The sequence below is a fragment of the Vigna unguiculata genome, chromosome 4 (assembly GCF_004118075.2).
Source record: "Vigna unguiculata cultivar IT97K-499-35 chromosome 4, ASM411807v1, whole genome shotgun sequence".
Taxonomy (NCBI): Eukaryota; Viridiplantae; Streptophyta; class Magnoliopsida; order Fabales; family Fabaceae; genus Vigna; species Vigna unguiculata.
Genome location: NC_040282.1, coordinates 28,460,750 through 28,473,900, shown reverse-complemented (window position 1 = coordinate 28,473,900; position 13,151 = coordinate 28,460,750). Strand labels below are relative to the sequence as shown.

The window sequence follows — 13,151 nt, the reverse complement described above, 5'->3', positions numbered from 1 at the left end:
GAGAGTACATAATAAATGGAAAAAAGAAGAGTAAAAACGGGTGGAAAGAAGGAGAGATGTGGTTGATGGCAACTACACAATACCATAGTTGATAATGCTTCCTTTTCTGCTTCCCCTAAATCTCTTTATGTAGAATTTGGACTATGTTTTCCTATTGCTGAAATCTTTTGTCAATTCATGTAATATATGTTAAATAATTTACATATTTTATCAATTTTATAAATATTTGACAAATATTTTTTGTTGATAATTTTTATATAATTAATTTAATTATTTTTAAAATATCAACAACCAAATTTCTATCTAATTTCCAATTCTTCCCTTGCAATGTTTCTCGTTTCAGCTCAACCCAAAATTTCTTCAGTTTCACGATTTGGGATTTCCTTCTTTGATGAAGGTGAGCAGCTTCGGTGAGAGTGTTCTTTAGGCGATGTGGTTAGGGTAGTTGCATGATCTGATTTTAGAGGGTTGATGGCACCGTTTCAGTGTAGCGAGGTGATTTTGTGTGGCTCGCGATTTGCGTCTTCCAAATGAAAAGAGTTCTGGTGTGGTTTACAAATTCAACAATTACACATACAAAAGATTTACAAATTTAGCAATTACACACACAAGAGTTAAGCAAACTTGAGAATTTGAGTGTTCAAGCTCACTATGTGGACTACGAAACTCTCTTTCTTAGCACTGCTTCTCCCCTGAGTTATACAACACTTGGAAATGTAGAGAAAAATTAAAGAAATGTATTGTATTCTATATATTCCTATATCAATGTTCACAAAAATGTTTTTATACTAAGCTACCTAGAAACTAGTTTCACCAACCAACACAAGTCATTTTTACTCCCTATAACAAGTTGCTTCAAGTGTAAATTCTCTCTTACAACTCATATTCCTCTCCAGTCCAGCAATTTGTGAGTGGTTTAGGGTGTTGCTCTTCCTTCTTCACTTGTTGTAGCAAGTTGCTTCAGTTATACAAGATTGTCTGTTGTAGTTCTCCATTGCTTGTAGCATATTGAAACTTAATGTTCAGCCCTTTCCAAGTAACTTTGGCAGTAAGCTTCATAGCAAATACAACCCAATTCAACTACAAGTCAAATACCAATTTTACTCTCTTTAAGTGCTATGCTCACCTCCAAACACAAGTTACAAGTTAATATTCTAGCTCCATATTATTTTCATCACACTTGTCAAACTTATAATGAATTAAGAGGAAATTAACCTGAAAGTAACTACTACAATTATTTATTAGTAAGTGAATAAAGATATTAACTATCCTCAAACTAAAAGTATACTACATAATACCAGAAAAAAAGGTATAATCATATAAACTAATAAAAAGATAGTAAAAACAATTTAACAAACTAAAACTAACATCCAAATAAGAAAAGCTAAAACAAAGTATAGTCTAAGAACAACAAAGCAAATGCTTTTACAACGTTAAAGACATGTAAATATATCAAAGGAACTAAAAGTTTAAACTAAGGAAACAATAGCTAATCAATCTTATTCTTGGTTTTCACTAAACAAACCTAAAATTATCAAATTACTATGAAATTAAAGAGAAGAACTAATTCCTTACTCTACACTAATTATATCTTAAGAAACAAAAATTTACACTAACTAGGCCCTAAAGAAGTGCTTTTAGAATTTAGAAATCACAAAAATTGGGGACTCATCACACCTTATGGGAATCCAGAGGGGTGGATTCGTTTTACTGATCTATCAAGGTTGGAAATGCTAATAAGCAAGAAATTTGAGAAATTGTTTGAAACAAGAAAACAGAAATAGATAAGAAGATGGAGTAGAAATTGATAGACGTCACACTTCCAAGGATGGAAGATAAGCCTAAGAGTTTAAACACACAAAGGGAGGAAGGACCTTTGATAAAACTTAGGGTTCCTGAATCACTCAAGAACATAGGAGAATCGCTTTCACTAAAATAAAATAGGTGAGCTCTTATAGTTTTGAATAAAACTCAACTTGTCTTCATTGATAAAATGGTCCAGCTTATATAGAAGCTTTAACCATTGGAATTACAAAAAACACATAAATTGCAATTACATCCTACTTAAAGTTATTAATGGTCCCACTACTTAATGGTTGATTGTAACTAAAATTGTGGTAACCCAAAAGCATTCAGCTATGCATCCTCTTAGTCTCCCAAAGGCTGATGACTAAGTTGCAATATGGTCATTATTACAACTTGAAATAAAACTAAACCAGAGTTCATTAATTGATTAAAGCAAAACATAATTTGGTCACAAATTTTACAAAGAATTGGGCAATTATTTAAATAAACTAATAACTTTAAAAAATATTGTCGTAAAGTTGTGCATTAGTCCTTCTCCATTTGGGCCATGATGCGACTCATACCATACCCTCATTCTTCAAGAAGATTTGTCCTGAATCTTAGGGCTTTATTTTTCTACTAGTTTTAATATAAGTTTATTATGTCCTTATGAAAGACTTTATTTTTTCACAACTTGAAACTAATTCTCTTCCTCCAAGATCAAATGCAACTTGAATAAATTTAGTTTTGTTCCTTTCCAATGGTTGCAATTCGTGGAGCACCTTTCTTGCCAACACTCCCTCATCCTTGTATGTAACAAGTAACTCCCTCCATGCATTGTGTTTCCTTATCCTCAAGACTTTGTTTTTCATCAACGGACTAGATACATAATAAAGAACTATAAAAAAGCTTCCTTTTCATACATAGAAGTTGGTGTATTTCATTCATATGTCCATCCCTTTGTTCCTGTAAAATGACATCACAAACCGTAGAAGAAAAATCATTGACAAATAAATTTTCCGCGCTCTTTCTTTCTAGTTCTTTTTCTTTTTCTTCATTTTCCCTTCTTTCTTCACTCCCTATTGCTTCTTCTTTTATTCTTTCTTTTTCTATTTTTTCCTTTAGCCTATGTTGATCCTTACTGACTTGTCTTGGTGTCATAAACTTCAACTTAATTTTGTGTCCCTCGTGCCTCGAATAAAGCGAATGTTCATTAAGATTGAGTGTTTTAAAACGAAGTCATGACCATCCCAAAAGAAGATGACAAGAGTCCATGGGAGCGATATCACATAATACTTCTTTCACACATTTTGTTGCGAGTTTGTTAAGATTGAATACAATATTTGTTGCGAGTTTGTTTAAAGCTTCCTTGTTTCTTAGGAACGAAGGAAATACAAGACATTTCCACGTTGTTGGTTACTTTTATTTGTTTTAGGTCATGTTTGAATATTGAATCTTGATTACAATTTAATATGTTCATATTTTATGATGAATGACAACTTATGGTGTGTTGTTATTGATTCAGTTATGGGCTTTCGAGCATATCCTAATTTGAAACACAAAAAAGCGAGGTGGGAAAACGAAATTCCTTCGAGTGTTAATCAAAATTTCGTGAATTATTTGGTGAGTTATTTTGTATGTGTTTATTGTTGGGTTGATGAATGTTGATGGATTGGACTTATGAATTGATGTTGTTGTTGGTTGTTTACATATGTAATTAGTTATTATTGATGTGAAATAAGCATTTGAACAAGTTGCAGTTGGAATTGAAAGAGTAAAGAAAGATAAAATTCCATGTGGTGTCAAAAATTAGAAAACACTTGTGTGATGGATGATATAACGCAAGGGGAAGATGAGAAACATGAAGATGAAAAGAATGGCGAGACAAATAAAATTCAACAAAAGCAACTTGCATGCACGAATAAAGCAACAACTTAGGAAATGTGTCAAGAGTTCTACAATTCAAATCATGTATAACCGGAGAAGAAGCAAGCGTAGTTAGTACAACAATAATGTGAATGTTGCAATTGATTATGTTTTTTTTTTAATTGTTAGGATTTTGGTGTTATAAACTTTGGTCAAGATTATAAATGAACAAAATTATTTCTAATACATGTGATTAAGTTATGAATGGTTTTCTTCTTTTTTTTGAATGATTAGCTCTTTTGTAAGTTATGTGTAACGCATGAATAAATACAACTTTAAAAATGCTATGAATGTGTGATTTATGTATACATTATGTGAAAAAAACTATATCCTACATTGATAGAAAAAACGTAAATGTCAATATATATATATATATATATATATATATATATATATATATATATATATATATATATATATATATATATATATATATATATATATATATATATATATATATATATATATATATATATATATATATATATCATTGTGTTAATTACAATCATTTAATTTTAGATAGTTAAGTTTTAATTTTCTCAATTATGTTCTTGAATATTGAAAATATATAAACTTTTAGCCTTTATCTATTATAATGGCTTAATTTTAATTTTTATAACAATACCATAATATTAAGAAATATGTATATACATTGTCCAAGGACCTGCTCATGGCCAAGGCCTACTAAAACGAACATGTGCTTGATCCACACTATTATACCAAAATGAAGATCATGTCAGCTAGTCTGAAAGTTAGAATAATGCATAATTAAACTAAAGAGGAAAGAACTAATTCAAGATTAACATGTAATTGGGGTCACATGGCGGAAACTCATCTGGGTAAGGACTTATAAAGAGTATTGTAAATAACATATTCTACGAAGTACATTAATTATTACATTTATTCTTATCCGACACACTTGATTAACTTGATTTTACAAGTACAACCCTTTCCTAGCTAGAAGAAGACAAGTATTCTTAGAGAGGAAAAATACCTCTAAAGTTGAAGGCTTGAAGGCTTTGAAGTAGAGATATCAACGGGGCGGATAGAATACGGGTAGTAGCTCCTCGTACCCTACCCGCTGAACAAATATTCGTCCCGTACCTGTACCCATATTCGTCGGGTATTCGTTATGCGGGTACCCACCTTCTTTTTTTCATATCCGCGAATATGTACGGGTACCCGTGGGTATTTACAAAAATATTTAAAAAAACAAATATTTAACCATAACTAGTGCTTAGATCAACAAATCAACTTTCTTCGATTAATTCCTGAAAAATTAACAAATAAAAAATCACTACAAATTTATATTGTAGTTTATTTTTGAATGAAATATTAAAGAAATTACTAACTTTATCAATGTCCACCTCTTACAACATTGTATAAAGTTTCATGTTGTCCAATTTTAATCTATAAGAGCCTGAAACACATAAGAAGTTCATTAAAAATTTCTAACAATCACTTAATTAAAATATTTAAGTAAAAGTGTTAATTTCATTACCTTCCATGTTGGTCCATAACCGGTCTTGGAAACACATCAATGCCTTTATCTGGAAGTAATCTACTCCGATGTGGGGTAAGAATTCGAGCACCATTACTGAATGAAGACTCAAAATATTTTTTACTAATATATATATATATATATATATATATATATATGTATATATATATATATATAAAAGAGTATTTTTGTGAATTAAAGTTCAGCGAGTACGAGTATCCATGGGTACGGATACTATGATATCCGTATCCGCTCCTTTAACACGCGGGTATAAAAAATACCTTTACTCGCGAGTAGCAGGTATCCATTTTTAATATCCGTTTCCATTTTTAATTCTATTATATTTTTACAATATTATAATATAATAATTTATTATTTATTATTTTTAAAATATTATAATATAATAATTGATTATATAATATTTTGAAATTATTACATTGATTATTAGCAAATTTATAACCATTTTTCATGGTTTCAAATTATTTTACTTATAAATAAAAATATAAAAATTTAAAGAATTTATATTTTACATATTTTATTCTATATTTTATAAACACTAATTTTAAGTTTTAGTTATATATATTTTTTTAATTACTCTCACAACAGTAATTTACTGTTCCTTTTTATTTTATTTTGTTGGTTTTAGAGAAAATTTGTCTAAACATAATCGAAATCATTTTCTTCACTGATTAAAACAAATATTTCAAATAAATGAAAGGGTTTTCTTTTGTTGTTTTTTTCAACGTTTTTACAAAAAAGAAAATTTCTTTTTAACAGAACTAGGTCTGATTTTGTAAATGATCAGACAGTCAAATATGTTGTTCAATGGAAATTAAAATTAGTCTTTTTTAAAAAATTTAATCAATTTAATTTTTATATTTATAAAATCGTAAATTTAATTTTATAAATTCATTTTTTTAAAATTTGATTAGTTAACCTTGTGTTAAATTGTATAAATAAATTAAAATATTATAATAAAATATATTTAAAATATCAACAATATTTAATAAAATTTGATTAAAAAAATTAAATTTTAAAAAACTAAATCGATTCAAGACTAATTTCGACATTTATTAAAATAATATCCCAATTTTTTATATCTTTTACCTTTTATTGATTAAAAGAACAATTTTTTATATCTTTTACCTTTTATTGATTAAAAGAAATATCCGGGAAAAAAATATATTGAAGCAAAAAATTTCGAAGTGGAAATCAAAAAGCATAACCTAACCTTGTTCGGTTCTTCAATTCCACCATTAACGTACTATCTTCTACCCCAAAACACATTTTATTCATTCAGACTCACCGATTACGCTCTCTCAATCCAATTCACTCTCAAACTCTGTTCACAACTCATCAATTTTCAACTCTCTTTCTCAATTCCCAAACCCAATGCCCTTTTCACAATCTCCTCACGAACCCTAATCAACCGCAACCACTTCGTCCTTCGTTCCATCCATTGCTGAGTATCTCGTTTTTCTGCTTTCAACTCAAGTTCGTGATTTCTGCTTCTGCTCTAATTTGTACCCCTTTTCGCGGTTTCTAAAGGTAAGCCCTAAACCCAAAGTAGTTTCATTTTATTACCTTTTTTTTTTCCCCTTCTTTCCTACTCCCTCATGTTTTAAAAGAATGACGGGGATACTTGGAAAAAATTGCGGGAACAAAACGTGTTATTCTGTGGTTTGGTTGAGAAGTAAATATATATCAGAATATAAGTGAAAAAGAGCATATGGATTTTGATGGGTGTTACTTGGTACGAACCTTTTGTATGCATACAAGGTGTGTGATCTTTTTTGTTTTTGTTTTTGAGTGCTATGCATATTAACATTGCCCTTTGGTGTATGCGAATGGCCTCATTTTTCTTGTGCAATTTAACTTGCGTTGAAATGAATTTAAAGTAATTTGCAGAAGAAAAGTAAAACAAGTTTGGTTCTGATAGGGCTCTGACTCTGTTGAATGTTAAATCTGGTTCTTCTTATCTTTGTGCATTTGTTTGGTTTGTTGATTTTTATGTGAATGATTAGCTTTTCGTAGGAATTAAGTTTTGTTTTATTCTAGACCGTTAATTTATTGATTAAAACATTAATGACTGTTAATAACGTTGATCACTGCTAGGAGGCTTGACATAACTTTTAATTTTGGAGTAACTTTCCCAAATGTAACAAGTTAAAATTACTTTTGAACACAACTTGTTTGTCATATTTACGTGAAGCTAAATACAGTTTCATATTTGATTGAGCTTCACAGCCATTGGTTTTCAGGCATCTCATCTTCTACACCCGTGTTTCCCTATTCCACTTAGATTTCGTTACACTTTTGCTTTTCAAATTTTCATTAATTTTTGTGCCCATTTTTCTGCTTGTAGATCTCTTTCTTTTTTACCCTACTTCCACGCGTTCTAGATTTGATCTGCAATAAGTTCAGGGTTTTTGCAAAACGAAATGTGAAACATGGAATGTACTGTGTAATTTTTGTAGGTTATAAACTTGCCTTTTTTTTCTAAACAATTTTTTTTACAGGTTTATCTGTCATAAACATGGATGAGGATCAAGAGATGGAGAGATTTGGAATGGAGAATGATTATGAGGGTGGTCAATGGATTGGTGGTGAATTCTACTACAAGAGTCGTAAAGAAAAGCGCACTCAGACAAAGGATGATGTTCTTTACGGAGTTTTTGCAGATTCTGATGACGATGATGATTATTCAAGTAGAAAACGGAGGAAGGACCGTGATTTTTCAAAGAAGCAAGATCTAACCAAGCCTGTGAATTTTGTATCTACAGGAACGTTTATGCCCAATCAGGAAATTGATAATAAGTCCAAAGAGCAGAATGAGAAAGATGGTTATGTTAGTGAGGATAGGCCGGGCTTAGGGTCAGGTTTCGGTATGGGGTCTGGTGGTACTTCTGGGTCTGGTCTAGGTTTTAATTCTGGCAATACAGCAAATGGTTCAGAAAGAAATGATGATTCTGATGAGAACGGTCATGATAATTTCTTGCCTACAGCATTTGGGAAGAAGATTAAGGAGGGGGCGATGAGAAGGGAAAGAGAAAGGGAGAAGGAGAGGTTGGAGAAGAAGAGAGGGAAGCATCAGAGTTCAGTTCAAGATGGGTTTAGTGATGTGGGGAAGTTTGAGAAGCATACGAAAGGGATAGGCATGAAGTTGTTGGAGAAGATGGGTTATAAAGGAGGTGGACTTGGGAAGAATGAGCAGGGTATTGTAGCTCCTATTGAGGCCAGATTGAGGGCCAAGAATTCTGGCATAGGGTTTAATGAGTCTAAGGAGACTATGCCGTTGCCGGTTTTGCAGCAAGAGAAGAAGAATGTGCAAGAGGTCTTGCAACCTGTGGTTGGCAAAACGAAGGAAAGGTTGTGGTCAAAGCAAGCAAGGTTGAAGAAAAAGAAGGAGGAAGAGTATGTAACAGCTGAGGAGTTGTTGGCAAGCAAGCAAGAACAAGAGTTTGAGGTTGTTCAGAAGGTATATGATATGAGGGGGCCACATGCTCGAGTAATAAATTTGTCTGATTTGAATGCCGAAGAGAAAGCAAAAGAAAATGATATCCCAATGCCAGAACTTCAGTATAATGTAGCGTTAATAGTTGGGTTGGCTGAGGCTGACATCCAACAAATTGATAGAGATTTGAGGAGAGAGAGGGAGACAGCACTTAGCTTGAAAAAAGAAAAAGAGAAGTTAGAAACTGAGGCAGCATTTCAGAAGAAGCAGCTGGATAATATGGAGGAAATAAAGCATGTGTTAGACCACGTTGAAGAAGAAAACACTTTGGGAACATTAACATTGGAGTCCCTTGCTCATTGCTTTAGGGATTTACATAAAAGATACGCTGATGACTACAAGTTGTGTAACTTGTCATGCATTGCTTGTTTTTATGCTCTACCCCTGTTTATCAGAGTGTTCCAAGGTTGGGATCCTCTTCGAAATCCATCTCATGGGTTGGAGTTGGTTTCAGAGTGGAAGGCATTGCTTCGAGAAGAAGATTCAGTTGATATATGGGATGTTTCATCACCTTATACTCAATTGGTTTTAGAGGTTGTATTACCAGCTGTAAGAATATCTGGTATAAATACCTGGCAGGCCCGGGATCCTGAACCAATGTTATGGTTTCTGGAATTGTGGGAAAAGTTACTTCCTCAATCAGTCCTTGCCACCATATTAGACAATATAGTTATGCCTAAGCTATCGAGTGCTGTAGATACTTGGGAACCACACCGTGAGACCATTCCTATCCACACTTGGGTGCATCCATGGCTACCTCTGCTGGGTCACAAGTTGGAGGGTATTTACCAGGTGATTCGATTTAAATTGAGTACTGTTCTTGGGGCCTGGCACCCAAGTGATGGTTCTGCTTATGCTATATTGTCTCCTTGGAAGTCTGTATTTGATTCTGCTAGTTGGGAACAACTTATGCTTCGTTTTATTGTACCAAAGTTGCAGCTTGTCTTGCAAGAGTTCCAAGTGAACCCAGCAAGTCAGAATCTTGATCAATTTTATTGGGTAATGAACTGGGCTTCTGCTATTCCTATTCACCTAATGGTTGATATGATGGAGAAATTCTTCTTTGCCAAATGGCTTCAGGTTCTGTATCATTGGCTGTGCTCAAATCCTAATTTTGAAGAAGTTACAAAATGGTATTTGGGATGGAAAGAACTCATTCCAAAAGAACTGTTAGCAAATGAAAGTATCCGGTACCAACTTAATCGCGGTCTTGATATGATGAACCAGGCTGTTGAAGGTATGGAGGTGGTCCAACCTGGTTTAAAGGAGAATATAAGCTATCTTAGGGTACTTGAGCAGAGGCAATTTGAGGCTCAACAGAAAGCAGCAGCTTATGCTCAACAGCAAGCTGCAGCTAGCTTGGGCGGTGCAGTCAACGCGGATGGCACTCATGAATTGAGCTTGAAAGAAGTCATTGAGGCTCATGCTCAGCAACATGGTTTGCTGTTCAAGCTTAAACCTGGTAGAATGCACAATGGTCATCAAATATATGGGTTTGGTAATGTCAGCATAATAATAGACTCTCTTAATCAAAAAGTATACGCCCAGAACGAAGAAATGTGGTCTATGGAATCTCTTCAGGGTTTGCTAGAGTTGCACAATAAATCCCTTAGTAAGAGGCGTTGATTTCTGCATTGACCAATGTGAAGTATCTGAATTCTCAGGTACTCTATCTAGTTCCTTGTATGAGTTGTATTCTCTTTTGATTACTTCGTAGGCTTGGGATGTGTGCTTTCTGGTTTTGTTTTGGGCAACTTTCTGTCTGATCATAAGCAGAATGGGTATGTAATATTTAATCTAGGCTTTCTATGCACATGTTATATGCATTGATATATATGATATGTTAATAATTTTCAATGCAAGGTAAAACCTCTTATGTGAAATTCAGGAATAGCGTGTGGATTTTGGATTTATTTTCTTAATGCACTTGTCATCATTTAATTATCAAGTAAACATGCTGTTATTAATCTTTGAAGGTGTTTAAAAACCATGGTGCGTCTGCTGGTGCATCAATGAATCATTCTCATGGTCGGATGATGGCCCACTAGTTATTCCACCTAGTGTTTCTGTGCATCTTGCAAGTATGAAAGGTCATTTTGATCAGACAGGAGAATGTTTTATTTGTGAAATTCAACATGAGTATCTTTTGGTTGATTCATCTCCAACTTCTTTTCACTGGTTCCTTTTGCTGCTACATTTCGTTGAGATGTGAATTTTTCCTTAGTATTGTACTGCTCACTTCCATGAATTGGATGCTGAATGTATCATTTCATTATTTGTGAACTCCTATTACGCCATGTTCAACATGTTTAGTTTGGTTTCAATACAATGCATCTGGATACAAGATGTGAAATAAAGGCGTTATATTTGTCATTTTTCTGGACTTGATGCTAATTTCCAGTACCGGGTGATTGCATGTGACAAACATATCGAACAAGTAGATCGAGATGGTGTTAAACTGGCAGTTGCCTTAATAATATTTTTGGAAATAACTTTATTTTCCTTGGCACTTGGAATAATGAGACAGGACATGGACTGTGCTTAGAAATTATAATTAGACATTGGGATGCCAAGTTCTTTTAGGAAAGTGTCACTGTTAGGTGTCATAAACATTACAGAGTAACAAATACTTTTCTTGCATCTTCATGAGTGGTAAACTGTGTGAACTAAAACCTTATACAGTGATTTTCCTTGTATCATACTTGTTACTAGTGAATTACACTTACAGAAATTGGGAGGCTAATTGCTATAGCACATAGCATAACACACTCTAACCTCACTTTATATTATATTATGTGTGTGTGTGTGTGTGTGTGTATAACATTATAATTATTAAGAAAGACTCACATCTCCATCTTGATCTAAAGTTTTCAATCATGAAATACATTAAATTATTAAAGACTTAAATCATAAACTGTCGTTTTAAACTTTGAAAGAGCTAAGCAGTCTAGGCACTGACATGTAGGGATCTGATGTGAGAGGCTGAAGCTGAGAAGCAGATTGTGAAACACACAGACATACATATCATCAATGGACTGCTGGCTAAAGTTCCCCGTGTTTCTGACCTGTGAAGATAAAAGAAATATGTGTTAAGATTGATTATCTGATCAGAGCTGGTGGGAAACACTGCTTTCTGCAGAAGTCAGCAGTGGTGCTGCAGCATATGAACTCAGAACTTGGCAAGTAACTACAAGAGGATTGTGATATCCTTGTAAGGGATGGACCAACACCTCTTTAGAATGGGACACTTTTTGGCATGTGCCGGACACTTGTCTACTTGTTTCAATAAAAAATAATATTTAGTTCGGACACCTCTCCAACATGGTTGGGACATGTGCCAAGAAAGTGAGTCGCCACCTAACCTTGCCTAAACACATCCCAGACACTACTATAATTTTTTTTTAAAAGTCAAGTTTTCTTATAAATAATAGGCTCAGCATTTTTTTGGAGGTTCATTTATCATATGACTTGTTTTAACTTCTTAGAGATATTATTCATCTTGGGATTATGAAATGATCATCGTATGAACATTATGAATTTGTTTTTAGAATGTGAATGTATATTAATCTTGAATCTTGATTCTCATGCTGCATTTTATATTTTGGACTTTAGTCTGGTGTCTGTGTTGGACATAAGTAGTGCATTAGGGGGTAACAGACATTAGAATTCTGAGAAATTATTATAATATATTGTATAGTACAGATTGACAATTCTTGTACTAAGCTCATAGATGGCTTAAGCTGTGTCGTGCACATCGTGAATTTTCCTATGCTATGGATTTAGCATACCACTGATCCTCCTTGTATTGCTGTAATCTGCGCTTATGTCACTCTATTATCAACCATGTAAACATGTGCTATTTTGTCCTTTATTCTCTTTTCTTGTTTCCAAAGGTTAATCACTATTTATTGATGATTATTTTGCAGGTAGTTGAATATGGAGGTTTGCTGAAACGAATGCTCAGGAAGATGTCTTCGCAGTTGAACAATCCACCATTCAACTATACGATTCATCCCCGTCCACTTCATGGTAATGGGTCAAGAATGCATTCACTCATTGCTTTATACTTCTAATACCTCTACTAACTGGGATTGCGGATTTTGAGCTGGGAATGGGTGTTACATAAATCATGTGTTTCCCGAGGGCGCTGCAAAGGTTCTAAGTGAAGTGAAAGTGGAAGTTCTAGTGAGGATAAAGCGTGTGTTAATAACCTAATTTCTTTTATTCACATGTATGAGGGTCAAGCATTTTTGTTACAGTTTTTGTACTCTGAGCCTCCTAGTGAAGGAGTTTTGGTTCTCACATACCATTAATCTTAGTCCTGAAATCATGAGGTATTGGAAAACTGAAACAAACTATTCATGGTGTACTAGATTCATAGGGAAGACGATAATGCAGAAAGAGGAAAGGTAACTAATTTTACAA

The 13,151-nt window shown here is 33.3% G+C and overlaps 1 protein-coding gene across 6 annotated transcripts; it reads left to right on the top strand.

Annotated features, from left to right (window-relative positions):
- Positions 1-6,419: 6,419 nt before the first annotated feature.
- LOC114181087 (septin and tuftelin-interacting protein 1 homolog 1) lies at positions 6,420-13,151 on the top strand. 6 transcript variants are annotated; one of them, XR_003603743.1, is made up of 5 exons: positions 6,420-6,760; positions 7,732-10,390; positions 10,703-10,807; positions 11,692-12,071; positions 12,653-13,151. XR_003603743.1 is itself a non-coding variant. In XM_028067427.1 (3 exons), the coding sequence occupies exon 2, from the start codon at positions 7,749-7,751 to the stop codon at positions 10,350-10,352; it is 2,604 nt and encodes an 867-aa protein (XP_027923228.1). In that variant the 5' UTR covers positions 6,420-6,760; positions 7,732-7,748; the 3' UTR covers positions 10,353-10,390; positions 12,653-13,151. The 6 variants fall into 6 exon arrangements, 1 of the variants encoding a protein (XP_027923228.1); XR_003603745.1 differs by having other exon boundaries at positions 10,703-10,816; XR_003603744.1 differs by lacking the exon at positions 10,703-10,807.

Bases quoted from the DNA above. Each gene is read 5' to 3' on its own strand.
- LOC114181087 (XM_028067427.1), top strand. From the start codon at position 7,749: ATGGATGAGGATCAAGAGATGGAGAGATTTGGAATGGAGAATGATTAT.